The following is a 22,806-nucleotide window of genomic DNA, read 5'->3' on the forward strand; positions in this document are numbered from 1 at the left end:
AGCATTCTCTCCTAACTGTGAGAGCTGTTCAGCAGTGGAACTCTCTGCCCTGGAGTGTGGTGGAAGCTCCTTCTTTGGAGGCTTTGAAACAGAGGCTGGATGGCCATCTGTCAGGGGTGATTTGAATGCAATTTTCCTGCTTCTTGGCAGAACGGGGTTGGACTGGATGGCCCATGAGGTCTCTTCCAACTCTTTGATTCTATGATTCTATGAGGCTGGATGGCCATCTGTCAAGGGTGATTTGAATGCGATTGTCCTGCTTCTTGGCAGAATGGGGTTGGACTGGATGGCCTTTGGAGGTCTCTTCCAAATCTTTTATTCTAGGATTTATGAATGTTCTGTCTTGGCTGTAGGGAGCATTTCCATTTGGAAGGGTGTATTTTTGTGTTGGGCGGTTGCGCGTGCCAATGCTGCGCGCATCACAAAGTGTGGGTGAGGGAAAGAGCATGAAAGAGGGAAGTGCGCTTCTGTGTCATATCTCGTAGCCCCGCCGGTCCCTTCTGTTCCGCTTCGACGTGGTTGCCCCGATCGCACAATGTGTTCGCTTCAAAGAACCCAAAGCAACCGCGTTGTGCTTTTAATGCTGAGCCCCTTCAGGGCTTTCCCGCGCCCTCCATCCAAAACGGCGAGTGGAGATGTGGGTTGTGCGGGAAACAATTACGGAGCGCAGTTAGAGCATCACCTAGTCCCAGATTCGTGAAGCGGGTGAGTCACTTTCCCCGGGGCTTCGGTTATGTCAAAGAGATCTTGTGTGGACTCTCTTGCTCCAACCTAATTTCTGACGGAGGTAAGAACAGATGGGTGAGTGGGCACAAACAGGAGGATACGCCCCATCCTTTCACAGCTTTTGCATTGCATTTGAACCTTGCGTTTTGCTCGAATTGGAAACGAGCATCATCCGAGAAGCAGTCGGGAGCTGGGCAGGGGGAGTGTGACCCTGCTGGTTCTCTTGGACATCTCAGCGGCTTTCGATACCATCGATCATGGTATCCTTCTGGGACGACTCTCCGGGATGAAAAAGACCTCCCTTGACTCCACGGTTTTGAACAACTACAGACCAATCTCCAACCTCCCTTTCTTGGACAAGATGTTGGAGCGAGTGGTCACCTCTCAGCTCCAAGGCTTCCTGGATGACATCAACTACCTGGACCAGTCACAGTCTGGCTTCAGGCCTGGCCAGGGCACCAAGACGGCTTTGGTCGCCTTGGTGGATGACCTCCGTAGAGAGCTGGACAGGGGGAGTGTGACTCTGTTGGTTCTCTTGGACATCTCAGCGGCTTTCGAGACCATCGATCATGGTATCCTTCTAGGACGACTCTCTGGGATGAAAAGGACCTCCCTTGACTCCACAGTCTTGAACAACTACAGACCAATCTCCTACCTTCCTTTCTTGGACAAGGTGTTGGAGTGAGTGGTCGCCCCTCAGCTCCAGGGCTTCCTGGATGACATCAACTACCTGGACCACTCACAGTCTGGCTTCAGGCCTGGTCACGGCACCGAGATGGCTTTGGTCGCCTTGGTGGATGACCTCCGTAGAGAGCTGGACAGGGGGAGTGTGATCTTGCTGGTTCTCTTGGACATCTCAGCGGCTTTCGATACCATCGATCATGGGATCCTTCTGGGACGACTCTCCAGGATGAAAAAGACCTCCCTTGACTCCACGGTCTTGAATAACTACAGACCAATCTCCAACCTCCCTTTCTTGGGCAAGGTGCTGGAGAGGGTGGTTGCCTCTCAGCTCCAGGGCTTTTTGGATGACATCAATTACCTGGATGACATCAATTACCTGGTAATTGATGTCATCCAAAGCCTGGTCATGGTACCGAGACAGCTTTGGTCGCCTTGGTGGATGACCTCCGTAGGGAGCTGGACAGGGGGAGGGTGACTCTGTTGGTTCTCTTGGACATCTCAGCGGCTTTCATGGTATCCTTCTGGGTCGTCTCTCCGGGATGGGCCTTGGAGGTACGGCTTTGTCGTGGCTCCGGTCCTTCCTGGAGGGTCGATCCCAGATGGTGAAGCTGGGAGATGCCTGCTCGGACCCCTGGCCTTTGACCTGTGGGGTCCTGCAAGGCTCCATTCTGTCTCCCATGCTTTTCAACATCTACATGAAACCGTTGGGAGAGGTCATCCGGAATTTTGGAGTTGGGTGCCACCTCTATGCAGATTACGCACATCTCTACTACTCTTTTCCACCTAACTCCAAGGAAGCCTCTCAGTGGACGAGTGCCTGGTCACTGTGGCTGTCTGGATGAGGAAGAACACTCTCTGGCACTGCCAAACGTGCAGGGGAAGAGGGCAGGGGAAGGGAGCGCATGCCCAGGGGCTGGTGGAGGGAGCATGATTCTTGCACCACCTCTCGTCCCCCCGCACTCTTGCCAACGCCGGAGAGTGTCCCTCACCCGACATTGGCAAGAGCACGGGAGAGGAGGGCTGGTAAAGGGAGCACATGCCCAGGAACAGTGCAGGGAACATGCACCCTGCACCTGCCCTCTTCCCAAGCACGTTTGGCAATGCCGGAGAGTGTCCCTCTCCATGCGTTGGCAAGAGCGTGGAAGAGGAGGGCTGGTGAAGGGAGCACATTCCCAGGACCGGTGCAAGGAGCGTGCACCCTGCACCTGCCCTCTTCCCATTTGTTTGGCAGTGCCGGAGAGTGTCCCTCTCCCAGCATTGGCAAGAGCATGGGACAGGAGGGCCGGTGAAGGGAGCACATTCCCAGGACCGGTGCAAGGAGCGTGCACCCTGCACCTGCCCTCTTCCCGTTTGTTTGGCAGTGCCGGAGAGTGTCCCTCTCCCGGCATTGGCAAGAGCGCGGGAGAGGAGGGCTGGTGAAGTGAACACATGCCCAGGACCGGTGCAGGGAACGTGCCCCCTGCACCTGTCCTCTTCCCCTGAGTGTTTGGCAATGCCGGAGAGTGTCCCTCTCCCGGCATTGGCAAGAGTGCAGGAGAGGAGGGCCGGTGAAGGGAGCACATTCCCAGGACCGGTGCAAGGAGCGTGCCCCCTGCACCTGCCCTCTTCCCCTGCATGTTTGGCAATGCCGGAGAGTGTCACTCTCCTGGCATTGGCAAGAGCACGGTAGAGGAGGGCTGGTGAAGGGAGCACATGCACCCTGCACCTGCCCTCTTCCCATGTATGTTTGGCAATGCTGGAGAGTGTCCCTCTCCCAGCATTGGCAAGAGCATGGGAGAGGAGGGCTGGTAAAGGGAGCACGTGCCCAGGACTGGCACAGGGAACATGCCCTCTGCACCTGCCCTCTTCCCCTGCGTGTTTGGCAATGCTGGAGAGTGTCCCTCTCCTGGCATTGGCAAGGGTGCAGGAGGAGTGCAGGTGAAGGGAGCACATGCCCAGGACCGGCACAGGGAACATGCCCTCTGCACCTGCCCTCTTCCCCTGAGTGTTTGGCAATGCCGGAGAGTGTCTCTCTCCCGGCATCGGCAAGAGTGCGGGAGAGGAGGGCTGGTGAAGGGAGCACATTCCCAAGGCCGGTGCAAGGAGCATGCACCCTGCACCTGTCCTTTTCCCCCATGCGCTTGCCAACACCAAAGAGTGTCCCTCTCCCAGTGTTGGCAAGAGGGCTGTTGCAGGAAGCATCTGCCCTCATTCTCCGCGCTCATGCCAATGCCAGGAAAGGTCCTGGGCCTCTCGGGACATTTTTAGTGCCCTGCAGGAGGTGCCACCGCAACCCCTCTAAAACTGCCAAACAACCCCTCTGGGGGTCGCGACCTCCAAGTTGAGAACCGCTGCGTTAGTGGGAATGATGAGATTTCCCTGCATCTGGTGCATAGATGCAATGATTCTCATAAGAGTCCTGGGAAAGGGGCGTGACCAGAATGTGGAGTCATTCTTTGAATGCATCAGATGCTCTCCATGGATGGAGACTTGGAGCCCTTTAAACCACTTAGTGGACTCTTAAGTGGCTCGGAGAAAGCCCGTGTGTTGGCTCCTATCCCTTGGGGCCTAACTGGATCTTCTCCCTGCTTGGAATCCAGTGATCCGCTTCCATTGCTAGCCACGAAGGAGCCTTTCCGTGAGCCCAGCCCAGCCCGGCGTTTGTTTCTTCCCGAAGTCAAATGGAGGCGAAGAGCGGGAGGCGAAGAGCGGCTGCTTCTGCTGCAGAGAGCGGAAATTTGCAGACAAAGCCTCCTTCTCTGCAAACCGCACCCACATCTCGACTGCGCACAGCGCTAAATTTATAATCAATCTCATTTATTGCTCAATGCAGTGCTACCGAGGCAGCAGCTGGTTAATTAATACGGGCCTCGCAGAGGACGAGAATGTGCGTGCGCGCGCATGCGAGGCTGCAGTGTCAGAGCACGAACCCTGCATACAACTTCCTTCATCAACGTGTTCGAAGATAATTAAAATTGCCCCAGGATTTCAGCCTCCCTCTTCTCCCGGGAAAGGCAGGGGACGGGCATTCGGCAGGCGCATCGCTCCCTTTGCCCGGCGTGTCCTTGTGCACATCAGCCACCTCTTGGCAGCATGATTTCCACGGAGGCAAACGTGGCGCATGCCTTGAAGTCGGGGTCAGAATTCCTGGTTCGCTTTTGCAGGAAAGATCTTTGAAGAGGAGAGCCTGGCAGGTGCTCACCAGCCTTTCTCCTACAGCACTTTTCACTCATGCGTTTCCCTGGGATCATCCCAAAAGCGGTCCCAGAGAGGCAAAACTCTTGTAGGAAAACAGCCCCGAGGGATCTCCATTGGCAGCTGACTTGAAAGGATCCCTTTCAGCGCTGTTTTGGAGAGAGGCCACTGGAAACTGGAAAGCCCCTTTTGTTATTACTAGCTGTACCCGCCACACATTGCTGGGGACAACCTTCCCTCCCTCTTTCTCTCCTTCTTTCTTTCTCTCCTTCCTTCCCTTTTTTCTTTCATTCTCTCCCTCCCTTTCTTCCTTCCCCACCTCTTTCCTTCCTTCCTTCCTTCCTTCCTTCCTTCCTTCCTTCCTTCCTTCCTTCCTTCCTGTTTTTCTTTCCTTCTTCCATCCCTCCCTCTTTCTTGCCCTCCCTCCCTCTTTCTCTCCTTTCTTTCTCTCCTTCCCTTTTTTCTTTCATTTTCTTCCTTCCTTCCCCCCTCTTTCCTTCCTTCCTTCTTTCCTTCCTTCCTGTTTTTCTTTCCTTCTCTCCTTCCATCCCTCCCTCTTTCTTGCCCTCCCTCCCTCCCTCTTTCTCTCTTTTCTTTCTCTCCTTCCTTCCCTTTTTCTTTCATTCTCTCCCTCCCTTCCTTCCTTCCTTCCTGTTTTTCTTTCCTTCTCTCCTTCCATCCCTCCCTCTTTCTTGCCCTCCCTCCCTCTTTCTCTCCTTTCTTTCTCTCCTTCCCTTTTTTCTTTCATTCTCTCCCTCCCTTTCTTCCTTCCTTCCCCCCTTTCCTTCCTTCCTTCCTTTTTTCTTTCCTCCTCTCCTTCCTCCCTTTCCTCCCTCCATCCCTCTTTCCTTCCTTCCTTCCTCTTTCCTTCCTTCCTTTTTTCTTTCCTTCTTTCCTTCCCCTCCCTTTTTCTTTCTCTCCTTCCTTCCTTCTTTCTTATTCTTGGACTGCAACTCCCAGCAGTCCTCCTGATCAATCTATCTACCTACCTCTCTCTATCTAATGTATATATCTTACCTATTGGAGGATTCACTGGGAGTTGCAGTCCAGGAATAGGAAATCAGCAGGGATGGGAATGCTCTCAAAGAAATCCCAGAAGAAGCAAGATTGCAGCTTGGAGCTCCAACTTTATTTGCTTTGTATTAAAATGTTTGCTTGCAGTCCAAGGTTTCAGGGATTCTGCAGAAAGGTGGCTTCCTTTGGTTGCAGTCCTAGGGCAAGTCACCTGTCCATCATCGTTAAGTTTTGGCCCCACCCCTTGTTCAGGGCAATTGGGAAGGGAAGGGAGCCATTTTTAGTTAGTCTAAGTAAGGAAAGCTAATGTAGAGGACGTGTACAAGCTTCTCCTGTACAAAAGCTTCAACCCTTAAGACTTTCCAGGGGAGAACAGTCTGAAGAGCATCCAAAGATTTCCAGGGAAGCAGCCCTAAAGCTTTGAGGAATTTTGGAGGGTAAACAGTTTGGAAGACCAAAGAACTCCAGCTGGAGTATCTACTGGCCTTACTGGTAGGTCCACTTGGTGCTCGAGACGCAGTTCGACCCGGTAGCGGAGCCCACATCAGTAAGGGTTAGATTACAGTCAGCCTGGGAGGAGTTAAAAAGGAGATTTCCCTTTAAAGTAAAGAAACAGTTATTGAAGACAGTTGCCTGTCCCTAGTGGACATAATTAAGAAGCCACCAGTTGCATAAAACCTGGAAGAATTTGTTTAACTTTATTGAAGACAAGAGAAGTTTCTGTTTGATTGTTCAATAATAAAGGACTTTGTTACACTTCACAAGCCATCTAAAGACCATTTGTGGTGGAAAATCCTTGAGAGCTTCTCTTCAAGGGCCCCTGGCTTCCCGCTGAGCTCAAGTTGCACGTCCTATTTTACAAGCAATTCATTTCAGGGCCAGCACGGGACGGAACAGTAATCTTAACCTACCTTTCCAGGTGGTGGTGATGGTGGTAACCACGAGTTTCCTATTTGAGAAAAGGCTAAATCTGTGTTGTTGTTTTCTAGGAGGAAGTAGTGTCAGTGGTGGAGGCGAGAGCAACTATGACGATGGTAAGTGAACGTCACCCTGGCTCTTCTACGTAGCTTTGGCCCAACTTCAGGCAGATTTGCGTTCTTACTCTCTACCAGACCAGAAAGCACACTCTGCCATATATATGTGTATATGTGTGTTTGTGTATATACGTGGTTTTGTGCTTGCGTTGTAATGCATTTTTTGTTTTTTGACTTTTGAAGTCCCTTCAGCTGTATTTTCCAGTGTTTTTATGAGTGATGGTCATTTGTTGGCCTGAGAGGTGTCTTGTGTCCAAATGTGGTCTCAATTCCCCCAGTGGTTTTTGAGTTATGCTAATCCCACAAACAAACATTACATTTTTATTTATATAGACTTATGCCACCCCCGTCACGCGTTGCTGTGGCCCAGTCTGTCTATATGCATTTTTTGTGTGTATATAGGTGTTTGCATATATTTGTGTATATGTGTCGTTGCATATATGCATTTGAGCAGCCGTTGTAATCTCGTTTTTGTTTTTTGGCTTTTTAAGTCCCTTCCATTGTGTTTTTCATGTTTTTATGAGTGATGGTCACTTTCTCTACTTCTTTCTCTCTCTCTTCTTCCTTCCCTCCCTCTTTCCTTCCTTCCTTCCATTTTTTTCTTCCCTTCTCTCCTTCCTTCCCTCCCTCCCTCTTTCTTTCCTTCCTTCCCTTTTTCTTTCCTTCTCTCCTTTCTTCCCTTCCTTCCTTCCCTTTTTTCTTTCCTTCTCTCCCTCCTTCCTTCCTTCCTTCCCTTTTTTCTTTCCTTCTCACCTTCCTTCCTTCTCTCCTTCTCTCCTTCCTTCCATCCCTTTTTTCTTTCCTTCTCTTTCTTTCCTTCCCTCCTTTTCCTTCCTTCCTTCGCTTTTTTCTTTCCTTTCTCCTTCCTTCCCTTTTTTCTTTCCTTCTCTCCTTCCTTCTCTCCCTCTTTCCTTCCTTCCCTTTTTTCTTTCCTTCCTTCCTTTCTTCCTTCCTTCTTTCCTTCCTTCCCTTTTTTCTTTCCTTCTCTCCTTCCTTCCTTCCTTCCTTCCCTCCCTCCTTTTTTTCTTTCCTTCTCTCCTTCCTTCCCTCCCTCCCTCTTTCCTTTCTTCCTTCCCTTTTTTCTTTCCTTCTCTCCTTTCTTCCTTCCCCCCTCTTTCCTTTCTTCCCTTCTTTCTTTCTTTCTTTCTTTCTTTCTTTCTCTCCTTCCTTCCTTCCTTCCTTCCTTCCTTCCTTCTCTACCTCTTCCCTTCCTTCCTCCTCTTTTCTTTCCCTTCCCCTTTCTCCCTTTTTCCTTCTCTGCCTACTCTTGGACTGCATCTCCCAGCAGTCCTCCTGATTGATCGATCTACCTACCTACCTTCCTATCTCTATCTAATCCATTGATTCCCAAAGTGGGCGTTACCTGGGCGGGGGGGGGGGGCAGTAATGGCCACAGGTGCATTTGGGGGCCATGAATAACTGTAAGGGGGCGGTGAAAACATAGACAACAAAAGAGAAGATTTAGAAACATGGATTTCCAGGGGGTCGGCCAAATCAGTTTGGGAACCACTGATGTAATCTATCTATCTGGAGGATTGCTGGGAGTTGCAGTCCAGGAATGAGGAAATTGGAAACATAGTACGGATTGGGATGCTCTCAAACGAAATTTTGGGAAAATGAGTGTATTTGCATTAGTTGTTTTGAGTTGCTTCCGAATATCAACAACACGAATAGATGCACCATGATTTTAAGATGGGTGAGCATCCAAAGATTAGATTTCCTCAAAGCTTACAGTTGTGTGGAGGTGAAATTTTGGAGAAATGAAGGATGGATGGAGTATGGTTACCGGTTATGGATAATGCCTGGTTGGTAGGGCACTTTCTTCTTCCGGGTTGCATCTCTCCATGCGCTTCTCCTTTTGGGCCTTTGCAGGTGCGCTCGTGGAGACGGGGACGATTGCCGGCATTGTCAGCGGCCTGGCCATGGCCCTGATCGGCGCCGTCAGCAGCTACATCTCCTACCAGCAAAAGAAGTTCTGCTTCAGCATACAGCGTAAGTGTCCCCAAGGCCCTCTCTCTCCCACGCATGGGCAAATTCAGCCCTCCAAGGGTTTTGGACTTCAACTCCCACAATTCCTTACGGGCCCCTTCCTTTTCCCCCTCAGCCACTTGAAGTCCAAAACACTTGGAGGGCTGAAGGTGGATCTGGAATGGGTTAAATGGATGAACCCAGAGGGTGATTCTCCCCAAGGCTTCCTCCTCTTCATCCTGGAAAGAAGTGACGAGTGGAGTGACATCCGGGCCCGGTCCTTCTCAGGATCTTCATTCATGACTTAAATGAAGGGCTAGAAGGCAGGGCTGAAGGTGGATCTGGAATTGGTTAAATGGACGAATCCAGAGGGTGATTCTCCCCAAGGCTTCCTCCTCTTCATCCTGGAAAGAAGTGACGAGTGGAGTGACATCAGCAGGGTTCCATCCGGGCCCGGTCCTTCTCAGGATCTTCATTCATGACTTGGATGAAGGGCTAGAAGGCAGGGCTGAAGGTGGATCTGGAATGGGTTAAATGGACAAACCCAGAGGGTGATTCTCCCCAAGGCTTCCTCCTCTTCATCCTGGAAAGAAGTGATGAGTGGAGGGCCATCCGCAGGGTTTCGTCCGGGCCCGGTCCTTCTCAGGATCTTCATTCATGACTTAGATGAAGGGCTAGAAGGCAGGGCTGAAGGTGGATCTGTAATTGGTTAAATGGACGAACCCAGAGGGTGATTCTCCCCAAGGCTTCCTCCTCTTCATCCTGGAAAGAAGTGACGAGTGGAGTGCCATCCGCAGGGTTCCATCCGGGCCCGGTCCTTCTCAGGATCTTCATTCATGACTTGGATGAAGGGCTAGAAGGCAGGGCTGAAGGTGGATCTGGAATGGGTTAAATGGACAAACCCAGAGGGTGATTCTCCCCAAGGCTTCCTCCTCTTCATCCTGGAAAGAAGTGATGAGTGGAGGGCCATCCGCAGGGTTCCATCCGTGCCCGGTCCTTCTCAGGATCTTCATTCATGACTTAGATGAAGGGCTAGAAGGCAGGGCTGAAGGTGGATCTGATATTGGTTAAATGGACGAACCTAGAGGGTGATTCTCCCCAAGGCTTCCTCCTCTTCATCCTGGAAAGAAGTGATGAGTGGAGTGCCACCAGCAGGGTTCCGTCCGGGCCCGGTCCTGCTCAGGATCTTCATTCATGACTTAGATGAAGGGTTAGAAGGCAGGTTAGCAGACGACACCAAATGGGGAGGGAGAGCCAAGACTCCAGAGGACAGGAGCAGGAATCAAAACGATCTTGACAGATGGGCCAAAACTAAATGAAGTTCAACAGGGACGAATGCAAGATACTCCACTTAGGCAGAAAAAATGAAATGCAAAGAGACAGAATGGGGGACGATGAGGCCTGGCTTGAGAGCAGTACATGTGAAAAAGATCTTGGGAGTCCTCGTGGGAAGGAAGGGGAACATGAGCCAGGAATGTGATGTGGCAGCAAAAAAAGCCAATGGGATTTTGGCCTGCATCAAGAGGAGCATAGTGTCTAGGTCCAGGGGAGTAATGCTACCCCTCTATTCTGCTCTGGTTAGACCACATTACCTGGAATATTGTGTCCAATTCTGGGCACCACAATTCAAGAGAGATATTGACAAGCTGGAATGTGTCCAGAGGAGGGCGACTATAATGATCAAGGGTCTGGAGAACAAGCCCTATGAGGAGCGGCTTAAGGAGCTGGGCATGTTTAGCCTGAAGAAGAGAAGGCTGAGAGAAGATATGATGAGGGCGATGTATAAATATGTGAGAGGAAGCCACAGGGAGGAGGGATCAATGTTCCTTTCAACACAATCACCATAAAAATCTTGCATTCTCTGATGAATCTCCTTTGGGGTGACACCTTCTGCTGTCAAGAATTCGGTGACTGCACATTGCTTAAGTCGCACTGACCGACCATCTGCGCAGGGTTCCATACTTCACACTTTAACAACACAACCGTTCAATGCTAAGGCTTCCCACCAAAATGGAACTGCAGAGGAGACTACTGAACAAGCCAGTACCTGCTGCATACCAGCACTGCCATCTGTTGAGTTACGAAGGTGAAGGCATTACTTTTCATTCAACCCTCGTATATTGCTGCGTCCCAAGGAAATGTCAAGGAAGGTGGCTGAGTAATGAGCATGCCCTCAGTATTTATTAAAATTTTGCTCAAACAAAACCACAGTTGATTGGGCAGTTTAATCGAGACGATCTTCATTAGGTCTGGGTTGTTGGTTTCTCGGGTTATTTGGGCATGTTCTAGAAGCATTCTCTCCTGACGTTTCACCTGCATCTATGGCAAGCATCCTCAGAGGTTGTGAGGTCTCCCAACCTCTGATAATGCTTGCCATAGATGCAGGCGAAATGTCAGGAGAGAATGCTTCTAGAACATGCCCATATAGCTCGAAAAAACCTACAACAACCCGGTGATTCCAGCCATGAAAGCGCTCTCTTTCCATATTTCGTTTGGAAGGTAAAGCATCTTCTGGGACCTTGAGTCCTTTTGCTCAGCCATAGTTTTGTGTGCCTCGGTGTCACACTTTTCTGCGAGGAATACTAGTGCAAACTGCGGGATCTAAAGCAGCTCCCAATCCCTTGTGCGGAGGAAAACAGAGCTGTGCGCACTCTTCTGCAACCGAACTGCTATTTCCACAGGAACGTCTTAAGCGGAGAGGTGTGTGCACTCGAGGATATATGGAAGGCAGCAGGATAATAAACATGACAAAACGGAACGTCCCCCGTGTTGTTTGTTTACCCCATTAGTGATATTTGGAAAGGACGTGGTCGTTCAAAACATTTTGATAAAGGTGACAGCGCGAGGAGGCAAACAACTTTTGGAAAGAGGGGAGGAAATTAAAGTTAATTATAAAGAAGGATTAATTCAAGCCACCAGACACAGCCTGCTGGGATAATGTCAGGCCTTCGATGCACACGGCAAGGCAGCGCGGAGCGGAGGCTGGCAAGGCATTTGGCAGCCACTGAAGAACATGAAACGGCGCTCGATGTTATCCTGGCAAAACACACGGCTTTGGGGAGGAGGCCCCACTGTGACGACGGAGGCTCCTTCGCGCTGGCTTCAAGCATGCTTGATCTTCTATGCCTGTTGACACTTGCAAGCAGCTGACTCAAGTGCCCACTTGGACAAACAAGGAAAAGACCCCTTTACCCACTGGCTCACCTGGAACTCCTGGGCTATGCAACCCAAAGAGGCAATGCAATTGCTGCCATTGGAGGCTGTAATGAACCTGACTCATTTTAGATAGTTAGGAAGTGGCCTACCTTAAAGGGCGGGCGTGTGAGCAGCCGTTTTGTGGTGCACCAGTGGAGAGCTATTTGCATGAGAGCGACCTGATTGGCTGTATGCAAATGAGCAGGTGCCCCACTTTCAAATCTTGGCACCTGCTCATTTGCACACTATCTTTAACCCGCATTTTTAAAAATACGGGTAGCCCGATTTTGTTCATTTTCATGGTTTGCTCCTTTCTGTTGAAATTGTCGCCAAGCTTCTTGTGGATGTCCATGGCTTCTCTGTGTAGTCTGACATGGTGGTTGTTAGAGTGGTCCAGCATTTCTGACATCTAATCACCTCTCAACAAAAGATTGCCCCAGGCACTGCCAGGCCATCAAATGCTAATCAAGGTGGTCATTTGAAACATTCACACCTCACTCCAACAGACAATGCTGGTAGCCAGATTTTGTTCATTTTCAGTATTAAAAAACTCTAAAATTACAACAGCAAAACAATAGAGAGGAAACAATCAGGGACAGCGAATCACCTCTCAACAAAAGATTGCCCCAGGCACTAACAAGCCACACCAACAACTGCCAGGCCATCAAATGCTAATCATTTTAGTCGCCCTCCTCTGGACACATTCCAACTTGTCAAGAGAGATATTGACTCTAAGCTGGAATGTGTCCAGAGGAGGGCGACTCAAATGATGAAGGGTCTGGAGAACAAGCCCTATGAGGAGTGGCTTAAGGAGCTGGGCATGTTTAGCCTGAAGAAGAGAAGGCTGAGAGGAGATATGATGAGGGCCATGGATAAATATGTGAGAGGAAGCCACAGGGAGGAGGAGGGAGGGAGCTTCCTTTCTGCTTCCCTGGAGACTAGGACGCAAGGGAACAATGGCTTCAAACTACAAGAGAGGAGATTCCATCTGAACATGAGGAAGAACTTCCTGACTGTGAGAGCCGTTCAGCAGTGGAACTCTCTGCCTCGGAGGGAGTGTGGTGGAGGCTCCTTCTTTGGAAGCTTTGAAACAGAGGCTGGATGGCCATCTGTCAGGGGTGATTTGAATGCAATATTCCTGCTTCTTGGCAGAATGGGGTTGGACTGGATGAGGGCCCACGAGGTCTCTTCCCACTCTAGGATTCTAAAGTGGCCAGTTAAAACATTCCCACCTAGCTCCAGCAGACAAGAGTCCTTTGTCCCACCCTGGTCATTCCACAGATATATAAACCCTTTTTCCTAGTTCCAACAGACCTCACAGCCTCTGAGGATTCTTGCCATAGATGCAGGCGAAATGTCAGGAGAGAATGCTTCTAGAACATGGCCATATAGCCCGAAAAAACCTACAACAACCCAGTGATTCCGGCCATGAAAGCCTTCGACAATCCTTGTTGCGATCCCTTTTGGAGCTGGCATACAATCATTACATTTGCAGGTCTTATCATAGAATCCTAGAGTGGGAAGAGACCTTCTGGGCCATCCAGTCCAACCCCATTCTGCCAAGAAGCAGGAATATTGCATTCAAATCACCACCGACAGATGGCCATCCAGCCTCTGTTTAACAGCTTCCAAAGAAGGAGCCTCCACCACACTCCGGGGCAGAGAGTTCCACTGCTGAACGGCTCTCACAGTCAGGAAGTTCTTCCTCATGTTCAGATGGAATCTCCTCTCTTGTAGTTTGAAGCCATTGTTCCCTTGCGTCCTAGTCTCCAGGGAAGCAGAAAGGAAGCTTGCTCCCTCCTCCTCCCTGTGGCTTCCTCTCACGTATTTCTACATGGCTATCATCATATCCTCTCAGCCTTCTCTTCTTCAGGCTAAATATGCCCAGCTCCTTAAGCCGCTCCTCATAGGGCTGGTTCTCTGGACCCTTGATCATTTCAGTCGCCCTCCTCTGGACACATTCCAGCTTGTCAACTCCCACATATTGATCCATGGCCCTCATCATATCTCCTCTCAGCCTTCTCTTCTTCAGGCTAAACATGCCCAGCTCCTTAAGCCGCTCCTCATAGGGCTTGTTCTCCAGACCCTTGATCATTTGAGTCGCCCTCCTCTGGACACATTCCAACTTAGAGTCAACATCTCTCTTGAATTGTGGTGCCCAGAATTGGACACAATATTCCAGGTAAAGTGGTCTAACCAAAGCGGAATAGAGCATGGGGAGCAGGACTTCCCTGGATCTAGACACTAGGCTCCTCTTGATGCAAGACAACATCCCATTGGCTTTTTTTGCCGCCACATCACATTCCTGGCTCATGTTTAACTTGTTGTCCACAAGGACTCCAAGGTGTTGTGATTTGATTGACAGCCTTTGCCGCTCTTTGTTGATTTCAGAGGGCCTGAACGCAGAGTACGTGAAAGGAGAGAACATGGAAGCTGTTGTGACTGAAGAACCTCAAGGTGAGATGTTTCCTCTGCTAGAAGGGCTGCCAACCAATTGTTTGATGCTCCAAACATGCACGCTCCATGTGGCCTCTAGGTCCATGGCATGATGGCGTCCTTCCTGTCCAAAACATCTCCCAAATGCCACCTAAAAGTGGAGGATGCATCTCTGTCCACGTTGCCAGCAGGATGCTTGGCCAATGGAGCAGAGGACGACCTAGACAGGAAGGTCCAACCATTCTGATCCGATGACCGTCCGCATCTGGACAAGAATCTGTGAGAACGAAGGAACATCCTGTCCCTCCCACCAGATTAATCGCCCCAGTTTTCCTATCCCGCATCTTGATTAATTCCTTCTCCTTAATTGTTATTTATTTATTTACGACATTTCTGTGCCGCCCTCCTCACCCCAAAGGGGACTCAGAGCAGCTTACAAGGTATATATTACATACAATATATTATATTATTAGCATTAAACATTGCTATATTGCACCATACCTCTATATCGTAATATTATTAGTAATATTACATCTAATATAAATATATAATTATAATATCATATTATTATTATATTGCATTACATTGTTATATTATAAATATTATATGTATATACAATATATTATATTATATTATATTATATTATTAGAATAGCATAGGAGACATTGCACCATACCACTATATCAGAATATTATTAGTAATATTACATGTAATATAAATATATAATTATAATATATTATATTGCATTTCATTATATTATAAATATTATATGTATATACAATATATTATATTATATTATATTATTAGAATAGCATAGGAGACATTGCACCATACCACTATATCATAATATTATTAGTAATATTACATGTAATATAAATATATAATTATAATATCATATTATTATTATTATATTGCATGACATTGTAATATTATAAAAATATATGTGTATACAATATTATATTATAATACAATAATATAATACAATATTATATTATATTATATTATTAGAATAGCATAGGAGACATTGCACCATGCCACTGTATCGTAATATTAGTAATATTACATGTAATATCAATATATAATTATAATATCATATTATTATATTGCATTACATTATATTATAAATATTATATGTATATACAATATATTATATTATATTATTAGAATAGCACAGGAGACATTGCACTATACCACTATATCATAATATTATTAGTAATATTACATCTAATTAAATATATAATTATAATATCATATTATTATTATTATTATATTGCATGACATTGTAATATTATAAAAATATATGTGTATACAATATATTATATTATATTATTAGAATAGCATAGAAGACATTGCACTATACACTATATCGTAATATTGTTAGTAATATTACATGTAATTTAAATATGTAATTATAATATCATATTATTATTATTATATTGCATTACATTATAAATATTATATGTATGTATAATATATTATATAATATTATTAGAATAGCACAGGAGACATTGCACCATACCACTATATCGAAATATTATTCGTAATATTTGGTTGTGTCATTGTACCTCCCAGAATAATAATAATAATAATAATAATAATAATAATAATAATAATAAATAATAATAATAATAATAATTTGGAGGGATTTGGTTATATCATTGTACCTAGCAGAATAATAATAATAATAATTATTATTATTATTATTATTATTATTATTTTGGAAGGATTTGGTTGTATCATTGTACTTCTCAGAATAATAGTAATAATAAATAATAATAATAATAATAATAATAATAATAATAATAATAATAATAATAATATTTTTGAGGATTTAAAGATTGAACTGCAAAAACTTTAGCACAAGCCAGTCAAGGTGGTCCCAGTGCTGATGGGCACACTGGGTGCAGTGCCTGAAGACCTTGGCCTGCACTTAAACACAATTGGTGCTGACAAAATTACCATCTATCAACTGCAGATGATGATAATAATAATAATAATAATAACTTTATTATTATAGAACTGCAAAGACTAAAAGACTTTGGCACAAGCCAGTCAAGGTGGTCCCAGTGGTGATGGGCACACTGGGTACAGCGCCTAAAGACCTTGGCCTGCACTTAAACACAATCGGTACTGACAAAATTACCACTTGCCAGCTGCAAAAGGCCGCCTTACGCATTATTCGCCGATACATCACACAGTCCTAGACACTTGGGAAGTGTCCGACGTATGATTCAACACAAAAGCCAACAGAGTGATCTTGTCTGCTGTGACTCATCTTGTTGTGTTAATAATAATAATAATAATAATAATAATAATAATAATAATAATATCAGAGCCAAGAGTCTGGAAATACTTAACTCAAGTGGGGGGAAGCACCAATGGTATAAGTTGGTGCTTTTATGCATACGAGAATTGTCCACAAAGATGGAATTGGGTTGTTGTAGATTTTTCAGGCTGTATGGCTATGTTCTAGAAGCATTCTCTCCTGACATTTCGCCTGCATCTATGGCAGGCATCCTCAGAGGTAGTGAGGTCTGTTGGAAACTAGGAAAATTCGGTTGATATATCTGTAGAAGGTCCTAGTTTTCAACAGACCTCACGACCTCTGATGCAGGCGAAACGTCAGGAGAGAATGCTTCTAGAACAGTGATTCTCAACCTGGGGTCGACAGATGTTTTTGGCCTTCAACTCCCAGAAATCTTAACATTTTGTAAACTGGCTGGGAATTCTGGGAGTTGTAGGCCAAAAACATCAGGGCACTCCAGGTTGAGAACCACTGTTCTAGAAGCATTCTCTCCTGATGTTTCGCCTGCATCTATGACAAGCATCCTCAGAGGTCGTGAAGTCTGTTGGAAACTAGGAAAATTGGGTTGATATATCTGTTGACGGTCCTAGTTTTCAACAGACCTCACGACCTCTGAGGATGCTTGCCATAGATGCAGGCGAAACGTCAGGAGAGAATGCTTCTAGAACAGTGGTTCTCAACCTGGGGTCGACAGATGTTTTTGGCCTTCAACTCCCAGAAATCTTAACATTTTGTAAACTGGCTGGGAATTCTGGGAGTTGTAGGCCAAGAACATCTGGGCACCCCAGGTTGAGAACCACTGTTCTAGAAGCATTCTCTCCTGACGTTTCGCCTGCATCTATGGCAAGCATCCTCAGAGGTCGTGAGGTCTGTTGGAAACTTGGAAAATTGGGTTGATATATCTGTTGACGGTCCTAGTTTTCAACGGACCTCACGACCTCTGAGGATGCTTGCCATAGATGCAGGCGAAACATCAGGAGAGAATGCTTCTAGAACAGTGGTTCTCAACCTGGGGTCGACAGATGTTTTTGGCCTTCAACTCCCAGAAATCCTAACATCTGGTAAACTGGCTGGGAATTCTGGGAGTTGTAGGCCAAGAACATCTGAGGACCCCAGGTTGAGAACCACTGTTCTAGAACATGGCCATACAGCCCGAAAATCCTACAACAACCCAGTGATTCCAGCCATGAAAGCCTTCGACAATCCAAAGATGGAATTGTTTGCGAGGAGGCCATATTTACTTTGTGTTTGCAATGTTTTCCCAAGTTACTTGTGGGCTGATGTCCGACTTCTCCTCCTTCTTCTTCTCTTCTCTTTAGTGAAGTATTCCGTCCTAGAACCACAGACTGCGGAAGCGCCTCCACCGCAAGAAAATGCAAAAGTCTGAATCCCGGGTTTGGGCTGGAAAGGAAGCAGGCAACGGCAAACACAAACAAAGTACACACACACACACACACACGTGCTTCTCACATGCTTGTAATTTCGCTTTTTACAAACGTTTTCATTTGGATCCAAAGCTATTTAATGTGCGTTCTTCTGACGAGGACAGGCTTCTTCTTCTTCTTCTTCTTGTGGTAGACGGTAGGCTGGTTGGAATGTTTTTTGGGTTTTGACTTGATTTTATGTGGAAGAGTTGTAGGTTTACATTTGAGATGGTCATGTAGGAGTTTTTGTCGAAGTTGAATACACAAAAAAAAAATGCGCAAAGGTGGTGTTTCATCGTAGAGGTAGAGACTTTCATGAACCAGGACGATCAAGGCAGCTGAGGGAGGGACGACAGGTCGCGCGAGAACCCGTGAAGTGCCTGCAAATCAACAATCCAAAGCAAACCCTTGTCGAAACCTTGGTAAGATGACATTTTGGCCACGTTTTGGCTCCTGGCGTGGTGCGTGTGGCTTCCGCCGTCGACGGTGAAGGTCCCTTGGGTGCCGAGCAGGGGCGGCGAACCCATTACGCAGAGTAAGCAGTCGCGGTACACTTGGTTTTGCCCAGGGGTGCTCTTGAAGTGCTCTCGGGGGAAATGGACCACCTTTACTGGCTTGTTCTAATATTTTCACAAACCCCAATGACATCTAGACATTTGATGATCCAACAATGTGGCATTGAGTCAAATGCTGCGGGTTGTATAGTTCACCTACAATCAAAGAGCACTCTGAACTCCACCAATGATGGAATTGAACCAAGTATGGCACACAGAACTCCCAACAAAAAACATATATCAGTGAGTTTGCTTACAGTTGAAAATTATCTAGGGCCGCCTCTGGTGCTGAGGGTGGAGTAGCTGCACCTCAAGTTATGCAAGTGCCTGAGCGGGGAGGTCTTCGTTTGATAGAGACCCCAAACGAACGGGACCCCACCCATGCAACTGGGCTTCACTATAGCTGTATCACCCCCCTCCCTTTGGATTTTGCGACCCGGACCCTGTCAAAAGATCTGGAGATGTTTTGCAAGATTAGGATCGAGCCTCTACTTAATTAGTAGGCATGGTTCTAAATGGTTCTAAAGTACTTACAAAACTAAAGTTCTGGTGGTGAAAAATAGAGGGCACTGGTGCTTTGCTTCTACAGTGTTGCTAAAGATCTGGTGGTGAAAATTTCAGAACTCTGACAAAACTTTCAAAATTTTGTTATTATTAAAGTACTTACAAAACTAAAGCTCTGGTGGTGAAAACTAGGGGGCGCTGGTGCTTTGTTTCTACGGTGTTGCTAAACATCTGGTGGTGAAAATTTCAGAACTCTGACAAAACTTTCAAAATTTTGTTATTATTAAAGTACTTACAAAACTAAAGTTCTGATACTGAAAACTAGGGGGTGCTGGTGCTTTGCTTCTATAGTGTTGCTAAAGTTCTGGTGGTGAAAATTTCAGAACTCTAACACAACTTTCAAAATTTCATTATTATTATTAAAGTACTTACAAAACTAAAGTTCTGGTGGTGAAAACTAGAGGGCGCTGGTGCTTTGCTTCTACATACAGTGTTGCTAAAGTTCTGGTGGTGAAAATTTCAGAACTCTAACAAAACTTTCAAAATTTCATTATAAATGGCCGTTCCTAATTGGTTCTGCCATAAAAATAATCAATAATGAAATACTGTATATACTCGAGTATAAGCATAGTTTTTCAGCCCTTTTTTAGGCTGAAAAAGCTGCCCTCGGCTTATACTCGAGTCGAAGTTATTTATTATTTTACTCTGTTATTACTATTATTTTTATTACATTTATTATTTTACTCTATTCTTGGTATTATTACATTTGCATTATTTTACTCTATTATTATTTTATTGCATTTATTGTACTCTATTATTATTATTACATTTATTATTTTACTTTATTATTATTGTTATTGCATTTATTATTTTACTCTATCATGGGCATTATTACATTTGCAAACTTTCAAAATTTCATTATAAAGCTTTTAAACAGAGGCTGGATGGCCATCTGTCAGGGGTGATTTGAATGCAATATTCCTGCTTCTTGGCAGAATGGGGTTGGACTGGATGGCCCACCAGGTCTCTTCCAACTCTTTGATTCTAGGATTCTATGAAATGGCCGTTCCTAATAGGTTCGGTCATAAAAACCACCAATAATGAAATAATAATGAAATTTTAATAATAATGAAATTTTAATAATAATAATGAAACTTTCAAAATTTCATGATAAATGGCAGTTCCTAATAGGTTCCGTCATAAAAACCACCAATAATGAAATATTAATGGGCCTCCCCAGAAGATCTTAAACTCCGAGGCGGGACGTAGAAGGAGATGCGTTCTGACATAATGAAATAATAAGGAAATTTTGAAAGTTTTGTTAGAGTTCTGAAATTTTCACCACCAGAACTTTAGCAACACTGTAGAAGCAAAGCACCAGCGCCCCCTAGTTTTCACCACCAGAAGTTTAGTTTTGTAAGTACTTTAATAATAACGAAAATTTGAAAGTTGTGTTAGAGTTCTGAAATGTTCACCACCAGAACTTTAGCAACACTGTAGAAGCAAAGCACCAGCCCCCCTAGTTTTCACCACCAGAAGTTTAGTTTTGTAAGTACTTTAATAATAACGAAAATTTGAAAGTTGTGTTAGAGTTCTGAAATTTTCACCACCAGAACTTTAGCAACACTGTAGAAGCAAAGCACCAGCCCCCCTAGTTTTCACCACCAGAAGTTTAGTTTTGTAAGTACTTTAATAATAACGAAAATTTGAAAGTTGTGTTAGAGTTCTGAAATTTTCACCACCAGAACTTTAGCAACACTATAGAAGCAAAGCACCAGCCCCCCTAGTTTTCACCACCAGAAGTTTAGTTTTGTAAGTACTTTAATAACGAAATTTTGAAAGTTTTGTTAGAGTTCTGAAATTTTCACCACCAGAAATTTAGCAACACTGTAGAAGCAAAGCACCAGCGCCGCCTAGTTTTCACCACCAGAACTTTAGCTTTGTAAGTACTTTAGAACCATTTAGAACAGTGGTTCTCGACCTGTGGGTCCCCAGGTGTTTTGGCCTACAACTCCCAGAAATCCTAGCCAGTTTACCAGTTGTTAGGACTTCTAGGAGACCCCAGGTTGAGCACCACTGATTTAGAACCATGGTTGCACATATCTACTAACTAGGATAAACCCTTGGGCTGGCCCCAGAGAGACAAGCTGCTTCCACCCTGGACTCTTCCAGACATAGGTTTGGACAGGCAGCATCCACCCCAGATTGCGTTCTCTGTTGCTCCAGGTTCTAGAGCATGTTCTAGAACAGGGGGTCCTCAAACTTTTTAAGCAGAGGGCCAGGTCACCGTCCCTCAAACTGTAAGAAGGCCAGATTATAATTTGGAAAAAGCATGCATGAATTCCTATGCACACTGCACATATCTTATTTGTAGTGCAAAAAACACTTAATACAATAATTAAAATGAAGATCAATTTTAACAAATATAAACCTATTAGTATTTCAATGGGAAGTGATAGGATTCTTGTTGTTGTTGTGTGCTTTCAAGTAGTTTCAGACTTAGGTTGACCCTGAGCGAGGGCCGGGTAAATGACCTTGGAGGGCCGTATCTGGCCCGCGGGCCGTAGTTTGAGGACCTCGGTTCTAGATCCAGCTAGGGCTGCAAGCCCAGGCGGATCTGGCCACATTTCTCCAATGGCTCAACTATGGCAAAAGTTTGTTGCGGTTGCTGGGAAATTACAGCAGACCTCGAAATTCCTTTGATTCCTCCCAGTTCAAACCATTTTCCCTAGGAGGCAAGCTACACAACACAAAGCAACATAACACTGCATGCATTGAATGTATGGTAGCCCTCTTCTGAGTTGACTAGAGCAGTGGTTCTCAGCCTGGGGTTCCGAGATGTTTTTGGCCTACAACTCCCAGAAACCTCAGCTATTAGGATTTCTGGGAGTTGTAGGCCCAAAACATCTGAGGACCCCAGGTTGAGAACCATTGTGCTAGAGCAGGGGTCAGGAACCTTCGGCCCTCCAGGTGTGGTGGACTTCAACTCCCACAATTCCTTGAGGCTCGGCATTCGCCCCAAAGGCTTACCTTGGCCTCAAGGAATTGTGGGAGTTGAAGTCCACCACACCTGGAGGGCCGAAGGTTCCCCATGCCTGGTGCTAGAGGAAGCCACAACTCGGAACCCGTATGGCCACTCCTGGTGGCAGTTCGTCCATTTTCCGAGCACCGTGAGGCGTGCAAGGGGGGCACACGTTTTGCCACCGGCACGGAGAAAACGACTCCTCTCTGGTCCAGCTCAACAAATATCCCACTTAGGCAGAAAATAACACAATCCAACATATAATTGTATAAACTTGATATACTGTTCAATTTCACAGTATATGAGTTTATGTAGTCACTCTGAAATGGTATCAACGTTGTGTCTTCTTATGTTGAGTTGCATAGGAATCCACGACCGGTTTTGGCCTTAGAATCATAGAATCATAGAATCAAAGAGTTGGAAGAGACCTCCTGGGCCATCATCCAGTCCAACTCCCTGCCAAGAAGCAGGAATATTGCATTCAAATCACCCCTGGCAGATGGCCATCCAGCCTCTGCTTAAAGGCTTCCAAAGAAGGAGCCTCCACCACACTCCGGGGCAGAGAGTTCCACTGCTGAACGCCTCTCACCGTCAGGAAGTTCTTCCTAATGTTCAGATGGAATCTCCTCTCAACTCTAAGCCAGTTGTTCTCAACCTGGGGGTCGCGGCCCCTAGGGGGGTCTCTTGGCCATTTTGGAGGGGTCGCGAGTTGCATAGGAATCCACGACCGGTTCCGGCCTTACTCTTGGGCCCTTCCTCCAGGTGT

General features: G+C 46.1%; 1 protein-coding gene across 1 annotated transcript in view; it reads left to right on the plus strand.

Annotated features, from left to right (window-relative positions):
- The window catches only part of CD99L2 (CD99 molecule like 2), a 102,656-nt gene extending 82,406 nt beyond the window's left edge, over positions 1 to 20,250 (plus strand). Inside the window, exons 8-11 of the mRNA XM_067471695.1 lie at positions 6,588 to 6,632; positions 8,505 to 8,624; positions 14,187 to 14,252; positions 17,856 to 20,250. Coding sequence (XP_067327796.1) covers positions 6,588 to 6,632; positions 8,505 to 8,624; positions 14,187 to 14,252; positions 17,856 to 17,923 — 299 coding nt within the window. The 3' untranslated portion in view covers positions 17,924 to 20,250. The remainder of the gene's footprint in view (positions 1 to 6,587; positions 6,633 to 8,504; positions 8,625 to 14,186; positions 14,253 to 17,855) is intronic.
- Positions 20,251 to 22,806: the final 2,556 nt, after the last annotated feature.

Source organism: Anolis sagrei, chromosome 10 (genome assembly GCF_037176765.1).
Source record: "Anolis sagrei isolate rAnoSag1 chromosome 10, rAnoSag1.mat, whole genome shotgun sequence".
Taxonomy (NCBI): Eukaryota; Metazoa; Chordata; class Lepidosauria; order Squamata; family Dactyloidae; genus Anolis; species Anolis sagrei.